Genomic DNA, 24,110 nt, shown 5'->3' with positions numbered 1-24,110 from the left:
CATGCAAAAATTCCATACTTGCTGAATGGACCACAAGTGTCTGGATTTCTGAAAAAATCAGTATTCCTCAATTTAAGAGGTATTAACATAGGACAAATGTCAACACTTAGCTGAAGTGCCAGGTTCAGTCTGGAGACACCGAGTGAGACAACAAACTAAATTACATGCTAAAAATCTTACCCAAATAACATATAAACATAAGAAGCCTCCCTCTTTCCCCACCCCCCCAATACTACGGGTTAATTCTGTATTTTTTAGAGGAACCAATGTCATAGAACATCTCCTTAAGTAACACAGCTCTTAAGAAAAAGCAGATCTATCCCAACAAAAATTAAGTCATACAGAGTATCTGAAAGTATTCCAGCAACCACCCCATGCTCCATGCAGTGGGCATAATGTTCACGGTTGTTCCTAGGATGTCAAAAGACTTGGTGTTCACCAGGGAGAGGAAAACAAACTCTTCCTACAAGATTAGGTACATCACCAAAAACAAATCAAGAATCCTAGCCCAACTTCTTACACAAAAAAAGATAACTGAACACACACAAAAACTCCCACATATTAGTCATTAGAACTGCTACAGGAAACGAAGGGTAAAATCACATTTCTAGCTCAAGCTTGTGAGCTGTATTGAGTTTGTTCCAGGCTGGGCTTAAACCAGGGCATGAGCACAACACCTACAGCTCTGGTGATAGAAACAAATTCACCTTATCGTGGTAGGCAGTTCCTCTACAGAAAATACATTTTTTAGAAACCTCTACAGTTTAGTGGAGGTTTTTAAGAGCAAAACAGGATAGAGCAAGAAATACACAGTTCAATTCAGCAAGTGCAGGGGAAAAAGCTAAGAAACCCTAAAACGTCTGGTACAATTCCCTCATACTAATAAACACAAGTTATTTGCCATCTATAAACAGAAAACCCAACTATGCTTCTCATGCTAGAAAATACCCCTAATTATAAACAATCATAGGACCAGATTCTCTACCTCACAATTACATATACGTGGCCAACCCCACCCCCCCCCCAAGAAAACAAAAAACAGCTTGACTAAACTTAAAGCTGTTACCTTGTCCAACAGCAATAAAATGCAGTGGCTCAGCAATGCCTTTTAAAAGATTCTCAGACATTTATTTGGACCTACCAACTCTAAATCTCAGCAAAACTGTATTACATCAGAGAGCTGAAAAATATTTACTCTGTTTTGTCCCTCACTCATCAAGTGACACAGGCACCGAGTGGAGTATCACAAAAAGGCAAAAGGATTGATATTACTAAGAAACACAGGCTATTTCAAAGGCCTGATTATATTATTTATTTGGGTTTTTTGCTGCAGACACACTGGGCAGAAGGCAGCATGCAAACATGCAATTACACCATGTTACACCCCTGTAGGATTTATAGGAGCTGTCCACTGCAGAGTGCCCAGCTATTCTGATTTGAACAAACGAAGACAGAAGCACTGTGGACCAAGAAACCTCAGGAAAATCAGAAGGATGTTGAGAATTAAGAGTGAGCTTAGTGCACTCGCACAAATGCCTAAATATGGATTTTAGAGCACCAGTTCACACATCCAGCTTTGAAAAATGCAGCAGCCATGAACCCTCCTTTGTGCTCTTATTGAGGACTTAGAACCAGGGAGGAAAATGAAGAAAATTCCTCTCACCCAGTGCTGGTTAATAAACGTATTACTCCTATGCAGGTTCTTAACTTACTATCATGCCTGTTGCACTCATGGCGATACTGCAACTGATAAAAGAATAGCAAGAAGTGATAACCAACCAGGGTGTTTGGTAAGAAATGGTTGGTCTTTGCTGAAGTGAAAAGAATGGAACATTACCATGAGTAATCATATGTTTTGGAATAAACTAGTACTTTTTTCAAATTGTTAGACAACGAGCTGCACAACAGGAGAAGCAGATCTGTTATTGACCTTTATGTTAATCCTTAACTAACTCAGGGTACTAACGCCCTGATAAAAGCTAAGTCAGCAATCCTTCCAATAAAGACAAGTTCAGAAGAAATGAAAGTGATCCCACAGCACACAAAGATTTACCTGCCTCAGCTAATTCCTTCTGTTAAGACTGCTACCAAAAAGAACCAGCTGGTCACAGAACTAGCCATACAGCCACAAGCGTTTGCTTAAAGGTAGCCCTTTAGAGAAGATAACCCTCCCTGTATCAAAAATAAAGCAGAAAACCAGACATGAACCTAGGTGACCTGTCTGTTGCCAAGGGTCTTTTTTTTTTTTTTCTTTTCTTCTCTTAAAGGGGTTTTAAAGGCAAAACACTAGTACCAGGCAGTGGATACAGGAAATATCACACTTCTGCTCTGGTTGCCCTCTCACCTAAGACATTTGGTTTAATTTTTCCATAGACTGCTACAAGCTTGTCAGTTGTGCTATAAAAATTTTAACTGAGCCATGACTAGTTCTCAACAGCTACCTGTGTATGCACCAGCACCTTACAATCCTTTTTTAATACATCAACCATAAACACTTTTCCAGTGGGAATGCAACAACCAGACTTCAGAGCCGTCAAGTGCTTGCTGCTTTTGGTTCTCTCCAGCTACTCATGCTACGGCTGTCTAACCTGTTTCAAATGACCCTATGCAAGTTGTTGCAGAGTCTAACTCATACTCTTTCGTCTGAAATAGATGAGGATGCAATACTGGTGGTAGCTCAGCCATGGATGTGAGCAGACAGCAACCTTCAGCCTAAAAGCACTAATGAGCACCTAAGACTCAATGCCTCTTCAACTAATATAGCTTGAGCCAGAAGAGAATAAGAAAGAGAGAGAAGAAAAAAAAAAGAAAAATCTGTAAATATCCGTGTTTTCATGCTGACAGGTTTTCCAGCAGTACTTCCCTGGAAAAAATTTTGCCAGCCACCTTTTAAGTGAAAGAAAGCCACACTCACTCACACTAAAAAAAACACTGTAGATGCTCCACTGCCGGTCAGCACCAGCCTCACAAATGACCCATTCCTGTGCCTGCCTGGCCTCGGCCCCTCACGTGCACATAGGTTTCTGATCCTTTCACAAGACCCATCCCTGAGCACTGGCGAGGGCTGCAGAGTTTGGGAAATGCTCTACAAATCCTAGAGACAAGATCACCTAATTTAAACTTTGGCAGAACACATCTTCCAGCCTCTAACATCTCTTTTCTACCCTGCTTCATAACTATTTGAGTACGACATATATTTCTGTCAACGGTTATCAGTCTCTTCAGAGAGAAATAAATTGTTTAGTGTGGCAAGCATACAGCTAAGCCTTTAATAATTAACCTCCACCCCCAAATAACTGCTTGTCAGCAGACAAACAATAAAGCAAAGAAATATTTTCATGTTCTTATTTAATAAATAAGAGTCTGTTCTGCATGCCAAAGCACAAAGCAGACAATGGGGTATGTTATTGCATAAGCCTATCCCAAAGTTCTTTTGCATAATGGTGAACTACTCCTTTTGTATTTTCACCCCTCCCTGGTTTGCAGCAGCAGGTCTGCCTGCCCACACTGGCTTTGGCATTCAGCAGCGTCCATGTTTAGTTTAAGAACGTAGCACCAAAGCTTTTCTTGGTCCATCTGGCTGCTTTCGCCTTGCAGAGCTCCTGCCCCCTCCATCTTGCCCTCCCAGCAGCACCCTTTTGCATGTCCTCAGGTCTCCACCACAATGGCTGGCGATCACTGGCTTCAGACAGTAACAACAAATGTCATTATAAAAGAGGAGGAAGTGGAGGAGAGGATTGCTTTTCTTTATTGCTTATTTAAGATCATACAGTAATTTAGAAGGAAGCAGTGCCCTCTCTTGCCACTCGCTTAGAAATACAGGTATTTTCCTCTTTGGATGACACTAAGCAGCTGGAGAGCAAGAAAAAACACAAACGTTGGATGTCTGTACAAAAGCAGAAGCAAGAATCAAAGAAGTGAAACTTAACTGAGGGACAGGGTAGAGGATTCTTATCCAGACTACTAAAAACTGTAGACAAGTTTATTTCTGCAATATCTACTCAAACTCCTAAAAAAAATATTTTGGTAAGCCCTAATTGAACGCTTCCATATAGAAACTTCAAATCTTAATTTAAGAAGTCCTCATTAACATTTCAGAAAAAAAGGAAAAATAGTTTTGATAATCAGTTTACTTCCCAGGCTAAAGAAAAGAAAAACAAACAAACAAACAAAAACCCACAACCAACCCAACAAAAAAAAAATCCCCCCAAAACACCCTTCCGTTCCCCACTCCCTTAACAAAGGTTCAATTTTTTTTTTTTTTCCCTCCACAGCTAACAAGAGAAGATATCCTTTCCGCCCACAGAGATTACCTTATCTTTGGCACTCAACTGAGCTAGTCTCAAGTTTTCAAATGCAACATCATCTCAAAAAATTGCACACTTAACAATGTGTAAAAAATAATCTTACTTTGGGCCAGCAGACATCACAGGGCAGCTCTCCTCTGTGCAGAAGTCCGTAATGGTTCCGTAAAGCATATTAATCTGGTTGAAGAAGTCGACAGCTGTAAAGCATTTAAACCATCAATTAACACTCCACAGTGTAACAGCAACACAAGCTTCCTATAGCCTTAACTGTAAAGCGCACACTGCTGAAGAGGGTCCTGGAATATATTTTCTGATTTGTTGTTATTGCTTTTTAAAATGTATTATAAAGGAGATGCAGAATACAACCACCACCTTTCTGGAACAGCCTCTGGCAATAACTACTTAATTGCTCACTGCAGCAAAATCTTCATTTGGAAGAAGAAAAGGGAAAGGGAAAGCTGAGTTATTTCTTTTTCTGAAAGTTTGGTGCGTTTTATTAGAATTCCAAATTCTACTGGCAAGTCTGGAATGAAACAACTACAGAGAGCTGTTACTCATTAGGTCACACTGACTTCCCTCAGGCTTTGTATTCCACAAGATTATCTTTTCAAAGAACATTTCATAGAATCATAGAACAGTTTGCATTGGAAAGGACCTTAAAGATAACCCCCCTGCCACAGGTAGGGACACCTTCCACTAGACCAGGTTGCTCAAAGCCCCATCCAACCTGGCCTTGAACACTGCCAGGGATGGGGCATCCACAACTTCTCTAGGCAACCTGTTCCAGTGTCTCACCACCCTTGCAGTGAAGAATTTCTTCCTTAAATCCAATCTAAATCTATCCTCTTCTAGTAATGTTATCATCAAACACTACCTGTATGGGATGTGGGTACAGAAGTCATGACACGGGAATAGTTACAGTGCCAAGCAACTTCTGTTCCTCAGATTATCAATTAACTACCACAAATCAGTATTTAGCCCACAAAGTTTCCTCATTATAAACTATCCTTAGGGTTTTGTTCGGGGGAGTTACTGCTTAAGTTTTGTTACATCTTTGAGAAAGCCAGAACTTTTTTAATGGTCTACAGTTGAATTACTGAAATAAAAGGCCAGAAGTTAGCGTATCTAAATACTCCCATAGTTCTTACTACTTTAAATAGATGCTTGATTACTTAGAACTCTTTGGAAGCAAGGCTCTTTTTCAATAACATAACAGCAGGTTCTGTTCTTAGGAACTGTGGTCACTGTAATCAGTTTATAAAATCCACTTTATCTCTCCTCAATGAATGGCCCCCCTTGCATCTGTTGGGGAGTACAGCACATTACCAAGGTATCAATATACAAGTTTATCTTTTCAATATGTCTTTCAGACAATGGATGTCATGAGTAAAAATTGAAAGGTAACCAATATTAAGCACTAGGAAATAAAAGTTTAAGTAGGGTGGGTTAAATTCTTACAAGTGTGGTGGAATTCGACTCCTTCTATTTAACCACAGTGCTTTGCAAATTTAACTATTTCACTGACACACCCTTACCCTTAAAGGAACCATATATAACATACAAATAGATTTAATGCCCCAGTGCTCAGTCCAGGCTACATTGCTTCTACTGCTAAGAGCACTGGGCCTGCCACCTCTGACAAGAGGAGCCTTTACAGCTAGAAACTTCATTTATGAATCATGTCTGCAGAGCTAGTCCTCAGGATGAGAAACCAGAGTGCAGTCTGTTTGGGCTCAGCATCACTTAAAACTTACTTTACTTCAGTGCTATCTGTGTTATGCCTGCAATTAAATGTGCCAGTGACAAACTGTTTCTTTATTGAGACAGATTTCCAGAATACTCAAATGAAACCCCTTATCAGCAGCACTGACAGTCTAATGTCACCAAACAGCCATGTGTCATTCAATTTAGTGTTCAGGTGACAAACAAAGCTCTTCACTCTGAACCAAGAGGGAAAGGTTTTCCTGTGACCTGTCTCTGCAGCAGTCAGACACATTTGTCTTAACTTTAAAAATGAGTTTAAAGAAATGAGTTTAAAAGAGAGTTAACACTTGCAACACTGAATAGTCTCATACAACCAATCTGCAGGACACTGTGGAATTAACACTAACAATGCACTCCTCTCAATCCAGTGCCATGCCAAAGAGAAGCAGGCATATTACTTGGTAGCCTATCCAAATTTGTGTTCCTTGCTTAACTCTATTACAGAGATATACAGTTCTGCTGTAATGAAACTGAGATTGACATCCTAAATGTAAGCAGTAGCAGATACAACGTACTGTGAAAGTAACTGATGGCTGAGGAAAGGGAGGGTTAAGTACTGCAGCTCCCCTCACTGATTTTTCCAGAGAATAAACATCAAAGATTACATGAACATCATGGCAGCAAGGTACAGCTACTGTTCAGCAGATGCAGGATACGAGCTACAACTGCATCACACAACTTCCCAGGTATCAAAAAAGGGAAGCTAATAGAAACTGGTATGGCATGCACCTAGCACAGCTCATCTCCAGCAACAAGATCATGTTTTTTTCCCCCCTGCACAGCAAAAGCAGAAAACAACAAAACAACATTGGGAAAGGTTGATAAAAAAGTTATAGAGGACCAGGAGGACTCCTAAAGCTTGTTTGGGTGGGGGGAGAGGGCAGTTCTCACCAAAGGCAGCAAGAAGTTGTTATACACAGCCCTTGTTTCTTAAGTGTACACAAAAACTGTTTATTAAGTTTCCATTCCTTGCTCCCAGTAGAAACCACAGCCCAATGTTTGTTTCAAGGCAAGCATGTTCAAAAAACCCACACAGACTTTGACAAGATGACTGATTATTGTGAATTCCACACTTGCAAGTCTCAAAAGGCCATGAGACACACCACCCATCCACCAAAGCCAGCAGCGTGTGACAAACAAGAAAAATCCAAGAACTTCCTTTCCAACATGCGTAAAGCTGTACAGCGTCTCTGCATATTTTCATTTCCTCTTTTTACTCATTGTTCTTAAGTTTCAAGGGCTTAGATTATTTTTCCCGAGAGCTTTTCTACTCGAAGAAGTGTACACTGTCTGGTGTTCTACTACAAAGATATGGGCAAGATGTACTTCTGAAATTATTTTTTAGTATTTTCAAACCGAGGAGATTTCAAATGAAACAAAAACTGATTACACACTTCTCATCTTTTTTTATTTTTAAAACATATTTGAAAAATCTACATGTATATCAACTCATTAACATAAGACATCAGTAAGGCTAAGAGTTGAGCAAGAAGTAGAAGAGCAGAGCACATTTGTTCCTGCACTCTCACTATGGTGAAGGGCAAAGCCAATGACATTGTCACACATTTTATTTCCTTGTTAGATCTCTCAATCAACAGAAGGCGCTCCCAGCTACCATTAACTGGTACTAGGTGTGGTAGAGGGATGCTGTAAATGAAAGGACCATGTAATCAGTTAATCACTTCTAGACAAAAAATTAAACATTTAAAACCCACTATGCTGCAGGAGGCATGAAAGAGGACCATTTCATTACAGAATGCAGCTGTTACCAAAAGGCAGCTCCCATTTTTTTGTCCAGTGCTTCACTGCCTTTTGCCACCCAGCTAATTTAGCAGTTAAATCATTTGGGAAGGGAAAAACACTGCTGCCACACAGGAAAGGAGAAACATGGAGTGCAGGAACCACCAAAAGGGAAGGATGCCAACAGTATCTGAAGCATCTTTAGTAATGCTTACTCATAAAAATGGGTGGGCTTTTTTTCTAGACAGCTTTGCAATACAGTGTGAATAAACTATTATAAAGAATGGTGTCAGCAATTTCAACATTCCCTGGGAGCAGTGGCAAGTCATATACCAGAGCGCTGTGTGGCTAATTAAGAACCGGAAGGTTGAAGCCAATATGACAGTTTCACTTCCCAAACAAGTCAAAGAGCAAGAAGAAATAGACAGAACCACATGAACAATTAGAAGACATTTATCTTGAGTATAATTTATACTACAATGCACAATCAATACCATACAATCACAGAAGCATGCCAAGCCAAAGACACAAAAGATGAGAAAATACCCAGACAGGGTACAGAGTTTGTGGCAGCCGAAACTCTGCACGGGCTACAGAGCATGGTAAGACTTGGGTTAATCCATTCTTTAAAAGCAGAAGGCAGGCAGCAAATTCATACAGCAGGGAGAGGAAGGAGGAGGAAACATGGTCAAGCAATCAGAAAACACTAACTTGGGCACCATTGTTTAGCCTGACCTAGCATGAAAGGAGAGTGTTAGGACAAACAGCTTTAGAGGAAGTTAAAATAATGACATCAGAGACTTACCAGAGCAAAGACTCACAACTTGGTTGAAACAAAAGGGAGGAACTAACTTTAGCAAAATTGCAAAGATTGATCTCTGAGTTTGTTAAAGGCAAAAGGAAAGCCAGGCCACACACGTGACTGTAGTCTTTAGCATCTTTAGCCCTCACACTTAGCTAAATTAAGGTTTTATGCCTAGTATGTAGAGGCTTGACTATACCATTGGGTAACAACCCTAGCTGAAAAAGCGCTAGATTAAACATATTAAGATGGCACTGACAGGCTACTTTCTAAAAACAGCAGTGACATTTCTACTTCAGCACTCGTTTGTGATCAAGGGCTCAGACTTTAACCACTAAGAATAAGAATTATTTTGTTAACAGGAACATATTTTTGGCACAAGATTAAGGAGTTTTTGTCTCGGTGAGACACTCTGCATCTGTCAGCTCTAAATGATACAACATTCACCTTCCCCAACCGCAGCAGCGGTGCAGGCAGGAAGAAGAGCCTACCCCACTAGAAAGGAGTACACAGTTTTTCTCCCACAAGTGTCAACCCACATTCAACACCCCCTTTATGAAAAAAAGGTTAGCTAACTTACTGTTAACTGCAACCCATTCATTTAAGTCTTCACCCTCTGGAAGCATAACAGCCATCCGGAGATTACCGCTTCCAAGCGTGGCTTCGGCATGTTTTAGCAGCTCATACTGGTGAGACCCCTCCGGAATATTCTTCTTTGGTTTGAAGGTTTTGGAAGAGCGACTACCACTGCGAAAGGGAGAGGAAATATTTAGAGAACTTGTGGAAAGCGATGGGAAAAAGAAAGGAGCAGACAAGTCACGCATAAGCACAGGATTAACAAATACTTTCCCCGCTCCCATATTTTCATGTCGAAAAAGCGTATTTAACAATAACTGGGACGCAGAAGCAACAGGTGCTTTGACTTGTTGTTTAAACAATTAAATGATTCTCCACTATCCTGCCTTCTCATCTGCTCAACCTACTGTTAAGCCAGCTGGATAACTGGGAACCCTCAGACTCGCTCTCCTCTCTCAGCAAACTGGATCACGGGCAAGACTAAAAATATTTCCTTCCCCAGAATCTGGACAGCTACATATCGAGGACAGCAGCCCAGCCACACAGAAGCCTTATTTACTCTCAACAGCCCTGATGCTTGTCATGTTAATTAAAGATACTATTTATTTAACAGAAAAACCCATGTTCTTTTTCTAACACCCACCTTCATGAGACAGGAAATGTCACCACACATGCACAAGTGTAATAAAAAGGTAGGTATAGCCTGTTCAGACCCCTGTCTTTCCCAATCAAGTATGATCTGTTAAGTAGTTACTATTAATTCCTCAAAACCAAGCTGCTGTTATTTAGGAAAGCGTACTTTCTGCAGGCCTAGCCGATTCAGAATATTACCTTAGCTACCAATATAAAGTAGCTTTTCCAGTATCTGGTATTGTTTAGGAACTTAGTTTTTAAAATACAGTTGCTCAGAAATACACGAACGCTTTAGCTCAAGACTGATACAATACCACATTTTCCACAAACTTTCTATGTCATTTTCCCCTGGTTTCACAGCATACAGACCTTTCAGTCCACCAGTCTGGCAAGAAATAAGGACGGCAACTTTTACAACTTTCATATAAATAATTTTCTTACCTACAATTTTGTTTGAAAACCAGGGACTGACTTAGAAAAAAGTGTAGACATTTAAATTTTAAATGATGGCAGTGAGCCTGGATGGTACATTAACCCCTCACATGTCAGAAACATGATGTGTAAAATTAAATATTTGCAGAAAAGTGTCAAATGAGCCAATACTTGTGAATGTTTTAACGTATGAGCTGAGAAAAGATTTCAGTTGGAAAAGGAAAACTGAGCTCTGAATTCCAATGAAAGAAAGTGGAAAGATGTGAAACCCAGACAGCAGAATTTTCATTACACGTATGATCCAGTTCTCATTTCTTTATATAAAAGACTTTGCCAATAATTCACCATCTCTCTACAGGACCAAACAGAAATTTTTATAAGTGGGGCATAAGGGTTCTCCCCAGCTCACTAAATATGTAACCTGCATATGCAAGTGTTGTAGCTTATCATTGAAGCAATGTAGTGTAGCTACACCGTCACGCAGAAGCACTCTAAAAAACTTAACTCTGCATCTCATTTTCCCCACCACACCATCAACAGAAGATTAACAAACATCACTCGTTTCTACAATCCCGAATGCCAATAGCTCTAGCAGAGACACAATGCACACCAAAGAACACAACAAAAATTGTTCTTTCCAAAACACATAACGACAGGTGATTGAGAACGTGTCATTTGACAAGCATGTGACAATACTGCCTAACAGTTTATTAAGTCTCAGTTTAGACCTGAACAAGAGCAACGAAGAAGAAAACATACTGAAACTGGACATACATAATGAGTTCACCAAATTCTTTCAGGCAGGTAGCAACATCTTTGCAGGTGCATCTTTGGGTATTGAACAGATCCCACAAGTCCAGCTGGTTAGAGATTTACACAGTCCCGGTCCTACTCTGACTCTCCCTTGCTACAAAGGGGCAGCAGCATCCTCCCCCTCCCGTAGGCCTCCAGAGTAATCCTGTTTTCTAACCCTCATAAAGAAGCACTTGGCTGGGCTACCAGAGATCGTGGGATGATACAGTTGAACAGGCCACGTACATTCACACAGACACCAGAACAATACTGATGCAGTCAGCTACTAAATGCAACTAAGAGCCAGCAGGAGGAAGAGGAAACATATGGCTCCCATCTATTCTGTTACAGGACGCTTCTAACATGCACCCAGTCATTTGCATTTCACCCTAAGCAAGGATACCAGATTCAAATCTTAAATAAAATAATTGCCTCCCAGTGGGAGTGAGAAGCTTTTGTGGCTCAGGGAGCCTCCCACCCCTCCAGCCACCTGCATTTGTTGCCAGGGCAGGTTCAAACCAACTCTGAAGAAAAAGCAAGTGAAAAAATCCTAGCAAACAAAAACCCAAATCTTTTAACTGACTGCTTAAGAGACCCAAGTTTTTCTCTTCAGGAACTTATCTACTTTATAGCCACTATGCCAACATAAGGGGTAAAAATACAACTTAAAACATCTGGCAATTGCTTTGGTGTATGGCTATACAGACAGGGCTGACGCAAGTTAATATTCACAACAACTGAAGAGCAAGAGAGACTGGTATTGTTATCTTTCCACGTGTGTCAGTGGAGGCAAAGGAAAACCAGCACATGCTAAAACACAAGCACAGCACTTCCTAAGTCACTCGCAAGATTTTGCTGTCACTCCATCCTAACTAGCCATCCTAACTCCTAAGACTTCCATGAAAAGGAAACCAAAGGTTTCCACAGACTTACCACCACTCCAAAGCTCAGGTAACTCATTTATCATAAGTAAGAAAGGAAAGTAAAGAGATTCCTCCCCCTGCCCCCACTGCTTACACAAAATCCCCAATTCCTAAAACTTAAGTCCTCCTTTCACCATGTTTCACAACCTAACGTACACCAGCTTCTCTTTTGTAATACTGTCATTTTTCATACAATGATGAAGACTGAAAAAACTTAACTGCTGTAACTGGTCTGGCACAGTTGCCCAAGGCAAGATCTACAAGCTCATTATAGAGACTACTACTGGGTGCGTGGAGCTCCCTGAGCATGATGACAAAAGCTCTATCCAGACAGAGGAAGCACTTACCAGGAGGATTCAGATCATGAAGAGCAGCACCCTCTTACAACTTCACCAGAAAATCTTTGTTCAGGAAAAGAAAATGGTATAGAAGTATAAGAAGCAGTAACTGGAAAAAGATTATGAAATAACTAAACCAAGAAACTGTTTGGATTTTAGCAAAAAGGGTAAGCCAACGGAAGGCATGAGAGTTCAAGAACAAGGCACAAGGAAAGCGTGGTAAAAGAACTCCCTAAATAAAACAGTTTATTTTGAGAAAACTCTGGGTAGGAATTCACACCGTATCCACCCCAGATCCTGAGCTTGTTGCCTGATAGCAAACCAAGTCATTGCAGATCTGCTGAACACCCATCTTCCATGGTCAAGGAAGCAAAAGAACGCACAACATACTGGAAAATTGTTAGGTATCACTTAATCCCTGCTACCCCCTTCCCAGAAACAGGGGGGTTCTTCCCGTAAGCTGGCAAAAGCTTTTAACAACAGAATACATAATGATTTGGTCTTATCATCTGTTCCAAATACGCCATTCCATATTTGCCTCCACTACCTTTCTGATCACTACTTCTCAAATTCAGCACAGCCATCCTAGGACAGCAGGAAGTGGTCTCACACGAAAGTCAGGCAGGCATCCAAAAGGAAAAGTAATTCGGATAAATGCAGGCTGCTAGTTGTCGCGTGCTACGGAACTATCTGCAATTTTGGCAATAGATTATCAGAATTCCATTCATTTATGCAGTTCACTGTATGTGAAGCCAGTTAACTGCATGCACTCCTTGATACAAATGAAAGTTCAAGGACTCAACAATCTGGTATGGCTTCTCTAAGTCAAAACCCTCATAGGACATGTTTGCTCTTGGGAAGTCTAGTTGTAAATGTTGCTGCAAACATTATTTCAACTACCTTATTAGTTCAGAAGCTCTCCTATTACTTAACCAAAAAACCCCATGCTCATTTACTTATGCCTTAGCACCATCAGTTAACTAACCCTTTAAATGGTTACCTTACTAAGTAATCCCACTTCCTCCCTAAACCCTGATCACAGCAGCGTCTTATTCCTGCTACCCTGCATTACGATTCCCAACACTGAGCTGAAGGCATCTTAAAAAACCAAGACAGATAAATAATGATTTTTTTTTTCCAATTATGTCAATCTGTTACATGTGACAGATTTAGAAAGCCTTCTTGTTCCAGGCCTATTTCCTTAACTCCTTGAGCATTTGGTGAAAAAAGTAACTTCGAGAGTTCTGTCTGGTGGCCAACAATACACACAATAATAGATGTCTTGATCAAGTATGACATTTTATTTTCACCTACATTCCGTATGTATTGGGTTTCCATGGCAAGGTTTTGGTAGCTGGGGGGAGGTTACAGGGCTGGCTTCTGTGAGAAACTGCTGGAAGCTTCCTCTGTGTCCAACAGAGCCCATGCCAGCCACCTCCAAGGCAGACCCGCCGCCGGCCAAGGCCGAGCACATCAGCGATGGTGGCAACGCCTTTGTGATAATGTATTTCAGAAGGGGGAAAAATATCGCTGGGGCACAGAAATGGCAGCCAGAGAGGGGAGCGAGAACATGCGAGAGCACCAGCCCTGCAGACCCCCAGGTCAGTGCAGAAGGAGGGGGAGGAGATGCTCCAGGCGCCGGAGCAGAGATTCCCCTGCAGCCCTTTCGGAAGACCCTGGTGAGGCAGGCTGTCCCCCTGCAGTCCAAGGAGGTCCACAGGGGAACAGATCTCCACCTGCAGCCCACGCCGGAGCAGGGGGATGCCCAAAGGAGGCTGTGACCCCGTGGGAAGCCCGCGCTGGAGCAGTCTGTGCCTGAAGGACTGCGGCCCGTGGAAGGGACCCACACCAGAGCAGTTCGTGAAGAACTGCAGCCCGTGGGAAGGACCCACGTTGGATAAGTTCATGGAGAACTGTCTCCCGTGGGAGGGACCCCACGCTGGAGCAGGGGAAGAGCGTGAGGAGGAAGGAGCGGCAGAGACAAGGTGTGACGAACTGACCCCAACCCCCATTCCCCGTCCCCCTGCACCACTGGCGGGGAGTGGGGAGAGAATTCAGGAGTGAAGTTGTGCCCAGAAAGAAGGGAGGGGTGGGGGGAAGGGGTTTTAAGATTTGGCTTTATTTCTCATTACCATATTCCAATTGCATTGGTAATAAATTAAGTTAATTTGCCCCAAGTCGAGTCTGTTTTGCCCGTGATGGTAATTGGTGAGTGATCTCTCCCTGTCCTTACCTCAACCCACAAGCCTTTCATTATATTTTTTCTGCCCTGTCCAGCTGAGGCGGGGAGTGATCGAGCAGCTTTGGTGGGCACCTGGTGTCCGGCCAGGGTCAACCCACCACACCATAATACCATTAGCTCTATCTGTGAGCCATTTCTCCCGAGATTTTAAAATGCTCCGAGCAAGCAGGCAGCACCTGCCTTTCCCTGTTAAGAGTCTCTGAACACTCCTTCAGTTTCAAAACATCACATGAATGCAGAAGTGAAAGGGGACAGAGAACGCCTCAGAAACGCCACACTGAAGATCCCATACTCCTGGACATAAAAAGGCCATGAAATGGGGAACACGTTGCATCATCCCCACTATTTGTCACAACCAATTTCTAGACTTCCAAAAAGAACTGACTTCTCACAAAATTCTTTCAATTCCAAGGACGTTTTGCTCTCTTCACTCCCACATACAAGATTTCTAGCAAATTATGCCCTTCTATTTTTATAGGTAAGTACAGCTACAGCAGTGCCAGATGCAGTTCGACCCAGTACTAAATCAGGAAATGTGTTTAAAGCAATTGACTCACTGAGCCGGGATGAGTCTGGAAGCCTGGCAAGGAAGCCACACCTCTGAGCCACAAGCAGCACTTCCCACTGTCAGAAGCCCACACGCCGCTTGGCCTCACAAAGACGTCACAACTTGCTTGTAAGCAAGAACACAACATTTCCTCCAAAGCTGTAATTTTATCGAGTCATCTGCTGACAGGGATGGTTTTTAATGATGCAGATTATGCAGGCTGTTCTGTCTTAGGTTAGCAAGATAATGTTTCCAGAAGAAAGAAAAATTTTCAGGCATCCTGCTTACACCACACTTACCAAGCTGCCTCAACAGTCCACTTCAGCTTCAAACACACCACCGGCCAATCTTTTACAATCAAAGCAGCTAAATATCCAGGCTAAACTCGTGATACACTTCTTGTTAACTGCAGGAAAGGAGCCACTTAAACCTTCGCACTCCTAAGAGAAGCACTTTGGCTGTCCTGGCTTAGACCTCCTCACACCCAACTATTTGTGTACTGTAGTCTTTCAGTGGAGCTTTTCACCTATTTCCATGAAGTCTGCTGCTATCCAGGGAAACCTGAATTAAAAGATAAAAGTTTAGGCTGCTTATGCATTAAACTTAAGGCTTCACAGCTTGTTCGTATGACAAAACCAACCTCTTACCACAGAACCAAGCTCTTACCTACTGTTGCGTCTAGCACGGCTCAAAGCTACAAGCGAAAAACCTTGCCCTGAATCTAGCGTGCTTCACAATCAAACACAGAGATGCAGATCAAAGCCCAAATCCTGCCTCTACCCAGGCTGCCAACCTATCCATTTTGCAGCAGCAGCACAATCTAAACCACTGAAATACTAACAGTGCTCCAAAGTCTTCCTCAAATTCCTCTTGAGCAAACACAACCAGACCAAGTTATCCCATAATTCACTAACAATTCATTACAGCATCTTTAACTAATGCAGTACTTAAAAAGTAGGCAATTACTATGCCATTGGCAAAATGGAAGAAGGAGAAGTGGAATGCCACCCTGGAGAAGATGTAAGAATCTGAAAACCTTTTTCTTCCCCTGCACACCTACTTGCACATCACATACCAAACTGACATGTTTTACAAGAAATTAAGATTTTATTTTAAAATATCACAAGCAGTCAACTTCCACAAAAAGTATAGAGAGCACTGCTCCTCCTATCTGTTTCAGGCAACCTGTAGGCTCAAGAACACAGTGCTGCAATTACCATAAAACATTTCATACAGGGCTCATCAGTGCACTGTTTTATCAAACACTGGAAAGGACAGAAACTTGCCCTGGGGAAAAATAAATAGAAAATTCTGCAGTGGCACTGTTTTCAGGATACACCTGCCACCTATATTCTTCTAACTGGTATATAATGCTGAGGCCATGGGATATCATCTTTCTTTCTTTCCTTGGGGTAACGCGCGAGTCACTAACTTCTGCAAGTATAACTATAACTCTCAGTGCCTGCCAAAAGCATTCACCACCATGGTCCAACTGAAATAAGCCCTTCAAAATATCTGGAAGTGCTCAAGAGATTCTGAGAAAGCCAAACTCAGGACAGTACACAGAACGTTTACCTGGGGCATGGTAACTTTTCATATTTCAACTCCTGCTTTTTCATCTTCAAAGGCCTTTGCAAGCATTAATTAATGCTCACAAAGTATCTTTGAAGTAGGCATCATTAGCGTCTTGTTAGACACAGGGAAACTGAGGCAGCGACTCACTGCCAAAGGCCAACAAGTAAATTTATCAGTCCCCAAGTTTCAGTTCTGTATCTCCCTGTCTCCCTCCTCCTGCTGCGCCTCTTTCTAAACTCCCATACACAGAAACACTGTAAGGTGAGAACCAAATTCCAAAGAAGCAAACAATTCAAGCCTTTGGACAATAATATGGGTCTTCAAATGATAACATCTTGCTAAGAACAGACACATCAGAGTATGATCGTGTTAGTGTCCAATAGCCAACATGTTGACATAGAAATTTAAAGGTCAAGCAACTTTGGGGAAATCAAATCAATAGTTGCAGCATTTTCCCCATGACAATCACAGCATCAGGACAGCAGGTAAAATTAAGTTACGTTGTACATGTTTGAAATCTGCACTGACAAAGATTTAACTTGAGCATTTCTGTTTATAAAAATGAGTAGTCACAACATTTCTGTTCTCAAGAGAGACAGTGCGCGAGCCAGGCATTACTTTCTTCAGCTCTTACAATACCAGGAAGTCAATTATTTTCCAGTCAAATTTCCACTCATTAAAACAAGCCTGTCTCACTCGGTTCACTTTAATTTGGAGGTAGCAAATCCAATGTAGGAATTCAAGAAGCAAGCATTCCACAATCTTGTGTTCCTTCAATGTACTACCATGCAGCAGGTCTCAAGACAAACAAAAGTAACCACCAACTTAGGACAGAGAAAGATGGCCAAGGAAGCTTCAGTCCCATGCTCAGAGGTTACAGGTCCAATGGGCCAGAGAAAGGAGCGCTTCTGCCAGGCTGTGGGGCAGGATGAGTGACCCCAGAGCCCAGCTATTCAAGAGCTATAGACCATTTTGCAAATGCTGTTCTACTCCCCGATATTACTTCCTGGGAAGATGACTATGAAACCCCTTTAAAAGAACGGGCTAATGGTTTGACATGAGACGTGGTGCTATCAGTCCAGCCAACGCGAATTCAGAAGACTGAAGTGCTCCAGGACAGTACAATACTGGGTTACAACTCGACATTAAGAGGTATTTGAAGGCTGTTCAACACAATCCGAGAGTTTAAAGCCAGCAAGCATATGGCTAAGTAGATACTCTAAGTGCACAAGCTGATAGCTCTCACCCTGAAAAATGTCCCTCTGTGTAAATTCTTCAGATACAGTCACTGTATTATTCTGAACAATAATAAAAGCAACACACTTCTGAAGAGCACTCCCATCTAACAAAAATAACTTTCACAAACATTAAGCTATAAAAAGTACAATTTTCTTCACATGGAAGGAAACACAGTATCTGCCAAGATCACTAAGCAAATCAAAGCAGCCCGTCTGGGAAAGAGTTAAGAGCTGCCAACTCCTTATACAACATAGCTGCTCTCCCAAAAAAAAGGTAAGGCAGTGGTTAGAAAGCAATTCCAGGCCCAGGGTTTTTGTTTTGCTTTGTTTCTTTGTTTGGGTTTTTTTTTAAGGAAGAATCAGTTGCACCGACTTGAAAAATTGCCACAGGCACATGGTCATTCCTATAAAAACAAAATACATGTTGTTTAGTGTTTATACACTCTACTGTAGGAAACAGTAACTCAAAGTACTTAAATCAATGGCACACAGCTGAAATTCCCCCCTGTAGCTAGTATGAGATACAAAAATAACCTAAATTGTCTACTACACCTAGAGTAAGTCACTGAAGTTAGAAATATCATAGTTAAAAATGGTGAAAGTACAGGTGCCAAAGAAATGATTCTTCCCAAAGCTAACACTGCACTTGGTAACCAAGAGGCTTCCACTTTTACAAAGAATGTCTTTGTGTGATTAACTGCCTGCCCAAGCCACAGCCAGTCGCCAAGGCTAGAAAAGCCTGGTGCCACACTTTATAACCCAAGGAGTCGGAGCCAAGTTACTTCTTCCCAGATTTCAGCATGCTCCTTCTGCAGCACTGCCATCAGGCAAGCGGTGTGGAGCATCTTCCGGAATAAGTACTCGATTCTGCCAAAGTAACAATTTAGGCTTCCAGACATTTCTGTGCAAACCCATCCCCGTTATATTCCCACAGGGGCTCCTGCTCGCTCCAGAACAGAATTGCTTCCTACGTTAAGCTGTCCTTTCAGACGCCCGACCCTCCATTGCAAGGAAGGGAGCTTGCTTTCTGCCTCCCAGTTGACAGGCTCTCCTCACTCGCAGGCTGGCGAGGAGGCCCAGCTGGACCTTCTCCTTGGCCAGGCGCCCGGTGCTGGTTTGGGGAGAGCGGCTGCAGCTCCTGCCCGAGCCCACGGCCTCTCCAGGGGGAGGCAGGCAGGCCCTGCTCCGCTCAGGTCCTCTCCTTGCAGGGGCTTCTGCTGAGCATGGCGAAGCTGCCCATGGCAGCCACTTCCCCGCAGAGCTCTGTGGCAGTTTGTTTTGGTTTGGTTTTTTTTCCCAAAAACTCCAGGTCCTTGAGGTTAGCAGCTTAACAAGAAATTCAGATTTGAAAATAAATAAATAAATCCCAAGGTAACAGACACAAAACACAACTTTCCACAAAAGCCAGGGGGTCCTTTCAGAAGAAAAAGGAAGGAAAAAGCTTAGTTTCAAACACCATTTTTTTTAAGTACTGAATACCACTCTTTACAAAAAAAAAAAAAAAAAAAGCCTCCAGCAAACATGAACCAAAAAGTTTCCTCATCTGAAAAAAAAATAAAGGTATCACAGACTGGGGGAATTTAAAACAATGTCCTTATATTTCAGCACATGGAATTGAAAACAATGGCAATACAACACAGGTTATTCCTGAAAGAGCTTCTTCACATATCTGGAAATGGAATACACACAAATCCAGACAAAACCCCAAATCCCACTTTTTTCTTGTCAGTGAACCACTGTCATTCATCCTTCCTCATCCCACCCTTTTTCTTTGCTACACCATGAAGAAGGTTCAGTTTGCTGGAGATTTTTCAACCTGAACATGCTTCTCAAGGGTTATAGTGACCATTATTTTAACTGATTTGAAACAGTGCCTCCTTCTACCAAAGTACTGACAGTGAAATAGGTATTTTTATGAGACTTTTAATTCTCTACCCATCAAGGCAAGGACTAAGATCTGGCTTCTCCTTCTCGGAAAAACAGCTGTCTTCACAGACTGAAGCTCCACACAGGATGGTATGAGAGGAGGCAGATGAAAAAGTCATCATCTCACCAATAGCTCTTAAAAAATACAGGTATCATTCTACACAAGACACTACATGTTAAAAGAGCAGAAGTTTATCAGATGATTCACATCCAGTAAGGAGAAAGTTATTTAAGGTAGCCTTAAGGAATGGTTTTGCTTTTGCTTGTCCCAACCATCACCACCCAGTGTTGAAAGCTGTCATAACACGTACACATTCTTAAAATACTTTTTTTTCTTCTATACATACACATTTTAGAGTCAGTGAAATCAAGAAAATGCAGGATTTGTCCAGCAGAAGTCAGATGCTCTTATGTGCACCAGAAGAGAGCCGAAGACAAGCTTTTGCTGGCTAAGCTATGCCTAGGGGACAGGTGACTGGTCCTTGGAAACTGGCCATTTAACTCTTCCCTCTGACACATGCCCTCGCTCGCCCTGCAGCAGCACACTTGGTGCCAAATCCACAAAGATGTTAGGTGGCCGCAGACCATTTTCTAGCCGAGCCAGGCACCTATGCTCCTCTGCATCTCTCCGCCTCTGTTTTTCCATCTGCAAGCCCAGAATGTGCCTGTAGGCAAGGGGGAGGTGTTACGCTACAACGCTCATGTCTACTACAACCCAACCCATGTGGGTGGCAATGGTGTTCCTGCTGTTTCACCAGTCGGATGGAACCCTTCTCTCAAGTAATCACAATTCCTAATCCAAGGAACAAGCAAGTGTCCAGAACACCATCCCATAACCAGGAAATCATCATCAGTTTGCTATGCTCACACAGAAAATAAATTCCCTTGTTTCATTTACAACATATTCATTTAATACACTTTCATCCTCTGGAAAATCCTCAAAATAAACAAAGCAAGTCAGAGTTGCCCTCATTGGATACTACCAGAGCTCCCTCTGTGCACTCAAAAACACAATTAAGCCAATTCCCAGAGCAGCCAACAGTTGCGGAAGTGACTCAGCTCCTCAAGCATTGTCCTCTGTAGGACAAACAGCAGTGCTGGGCAATGCAAGGAGAGGGACAGGCCAGAGAAACAAAAAGAAGTATACAAGGGTATCCATCAGAAAAAAAAAAAGATGAAAAAAGGAAAAAGTACACATTCAGCCAAGCATGCCCTATTGACTTGCAGAGACAAGCAGGCAGACATGCAGACCGCAGAGGAACTGGAACATGCCCGTGGTATAAAATCTGCAGCCTCCCAAAAGGCTCACTCTGCATATTTTATCAATGTCACTGGACTGCTGCTCCCACGTTTCTCCACAGACTTTTTCAAAAGGTTTAAGACTACCAAACATCACTCGAAACAAGTTTTCACTCCAATTTGCAAGGACGAAGCTTTTAGCAGAGACCCAAGCATCTCCTCTGCATGTTCTCCTCTGACATCCATTTGAAATCCTGTTACGTGAGAGGAATCAAGATTACCCAGAATGTTTTGCTGCACGCTCCTGGGTATCCATCGACTACCTTGAAGCAAACGCAATGCTGTCTTCACTCGTAAAATGTCTGTCTGATTACAAACAGAAATTAGATTTTTAAGAAAGCTGAGGACTGGTCTTGGCTGTTTTGTTAGGTTCTTTCCATCAGATCCAGGTTCTTTGACTATTTTAATACTAACAGTTACTGTGTACATACCCGCACACACATCATGGAACTGTAGAGCATAATCAAAACCAGATTTATTTCCGCAGATTATAATATCCTAATATTCATGTACTATTTCTTAAAAAAAGCAGGCTACTAGCAGCTTTGAAGAAGGTAAACACAAAGTATTCCTTCCTCTCCAACTGCTTTGTTTTTTCCTATGGATCACTGAGATGGAGTTCAGTATCTTTACCATTTCAGTCACTAATTAAGCTCTCTGCAAACTAAATTGCACTATTTTCTCACTAATGTTCCCCTCTTTTCTCAGGACATCCTTATTTCTGTCAATTAACATTAGCTCGCTTAAAAGGGAGGGCACAGCATGAATTCAAACAGAAGTTAGAACTTCACCCAGTTATGCTTCAAAGTTTAGTTTCCACAAAGGTTAAAACCTCGGTTTACTTCATGAATGTACCTAATAAATCATTCAGTAGACATAACTACACTTCTTTTGTAAAACCTACCCTTTCCCATACATAAAACTTGGCACTAAAAAGCCATTTGAACACTTATTTCTGCTGTACATGTGTATGGCGCATTTTCCTTTGGAGAAAGAGGATTCAATCAGGCTGTAAATAGTAGACTACTGAAAGAAACTGAAAGGTTGCTGAAAAGGATGCCATACGTACCCTGCAGCAAGGACTGCTGTGGGAGAACTCAAGCCACAGAGAATGCAGTTCTGCCCCGTGGCAAGCAAATTCAGAAACAACAAAGTCAAGTGCTTGTGACAGAGGATTATGTAACATTTGTTAACAGAAGTATACTTATGCACTCCATACCCATCGAAACCTGCAGAAAGACTCAAACCTGTGAATTTTGCAGTCCAAACCATCTCAGATGGTCTCCCTCTAATTTGTTATATGCATAATGAAGACACAGACCCAAGAGCAAATGCAGAAAGAAGAACATTTGTGTATTTGGGGGAAATTCTTAAAACCTGTCACTCAGATGTTTCCAAGAAAATGTTATGTTCCAAAGTAAAACAATTACACAGAGGGAAAATGCTCAGTAACACATGTGGGAGTGAGGATGACACAGCACATGTTACGCAGACGCATGGAAACATGAAAAGCAGTATTAGACAACTCAAACGTCATGCAGAACATAAGGGAACAGAGCAGGTTTTTTTTTCTTTTTAAGAGGGAAGCATTCAAGTCCTGGCCTGGCAGTCAAAGTGAACACCGACAAGAGAGGGAAATAAATCAACCACAGAATATGAGCATCCACACGTGATCAGAAAACAAAACTAGCAAGTACCATTACGGATGCAACTAAGCAAGTTATAAAAGAAATACCAGGAATTACATAAAGCTACAAGTCTGGGTTACTTCTTTCAATAACTCATCCGACTGCATTTAAAGAAAAGATACTGGAAATGTTAATAAAGAAAGAAGGTTTACTAAACCATTTAAGTAGGCATGAAGGAGTTCAAGATCTTTCAACGAGTAACTGAAAATATCATTAAGTGGCCTGGAGAGCTCCAGCTTGCCTCGTGCAGCCTTGCACACTGCCCGTCCCATAAAGCATCATCCAGCCTGTGTGGCAGGAGGAAAGGGGGGGGCATGTCAAATAAATAAAGCAGGTGATTAACAGTATTGGCCTACCTATGATTTCATTACTGTAGTACTTTTTTGATTTGATAAAACAAGGACAAAAGTATCCCATACCAAAACTATATGCTACTTGCCACAGCAAACTGTTCCCCCTGCTACAGACATTTCCTTATATTCAGCTAAATTCTCTTCATGTCTTTACATTACTAATGCCCGCTGCATCCCAAAACGTATCTGCTGCTAACAGTCACACCCTTTAAATACACTTAAGAAAGCAGGAAGCAGCGCTTTTCAGAAAGCAGTCTACAAGCCATTGAGGATGGTAAATTGCAGCAATAAAAGTTTGGCTCCAGTATCAAATTAGATCCTTACTTATACACCAAATATAGTGCTTGGAGAACATGCCTCAGAACATGGATCGTTTCCCAAAATGCTGATCAGTGCTTTTGAAAACCAATGCTTTATGAATGACTAAAGCAAATCTAGTCATACAACCTAAGAAATCACAGCAAGGCATTTGAAAAAAAAAAAAACTAAACACTTTAAGACCGTCTTCAATCTTTTTAAACACAATGAAAAGAACAATCTGTTAATGAGTTTAGGAAAAAAGCAAGTTAAAAAAAAGAAACTTAACCAAATTTTAATGGGGGAGGAGTCACTTTAGCACTTTATAAAAGGCTGTCTTGTATTGCAACCCCCACATAAAACAGGCTGATGAGATGAACATGGCAAATGAGAAATACTTGGCAACTTCCCAACAGAAAACCTCAAAGCATACATGTTAAGATTACACTTAAACTTTGATTAATAGGTAAAACGGGGTCTGAATTCAGCAAACAACAGAACAATCATTAGAAGCAAGAAATAACACAGAGAATAACAGGAAGATGAAATGGACAGGAGGCAGTAATGAATAATCTACCAGCTTTCCAAAAATACACTGCATTACCTCATCACCAAGTATTTCTTACACATCCCCCATA

The 24,110-nt window shown here is 41.7% G+C and overlaps 1 protein-coding gene across 2 annotated transcripts in view; it reads right to left on the bottom strand.

Annotated features, from left to right (window-relative positions):
• Positions 1 to 24,110, bottom strand: part of MOB1B (MOB kinase activator 1B) — a 48,586-nt gene that overhangs the window by 11,872 nt on the left and 12,604 nt on the right. For both annotated transcript variants that reach the window (XM_069778122.1, XM_069778133.1), the window contains exons 2-3: positions 9,194 to 9,360; positions 4,411 to 4,504 (exon numbers count right to left, since the gene is read on the bottom strand). In XM_069778122.1, the coding sequence (XP_069634223.1) occupies positions 4,411 to 4,504; positions 9,194 to 9,360 (261 nt within the window). The remainder of the gene's footprint in view (positions 1 to 4,410; positions 4,505 to 9,193; positions 9,361 to 24,110) is intronic.

This window comes from Haliaeetus albicilla, chromosome 1 (genome assembly GCF_947461875.1).
Source record: "Haliaeetus albicilla chromosome 1, bHalAlb1.1, whole genome shotgun sequence".
In the NCBI taxonomy this organism is placed as follows: Eukaryota; Metazoa; Chordata; class Aves; order Accipitriformes; family Accipitridae; genus Haliaeetus; species Haliaeetus albicilla.
This window is presented reverse-complemented; position numbering and strand designations above follow the sequence as displayed.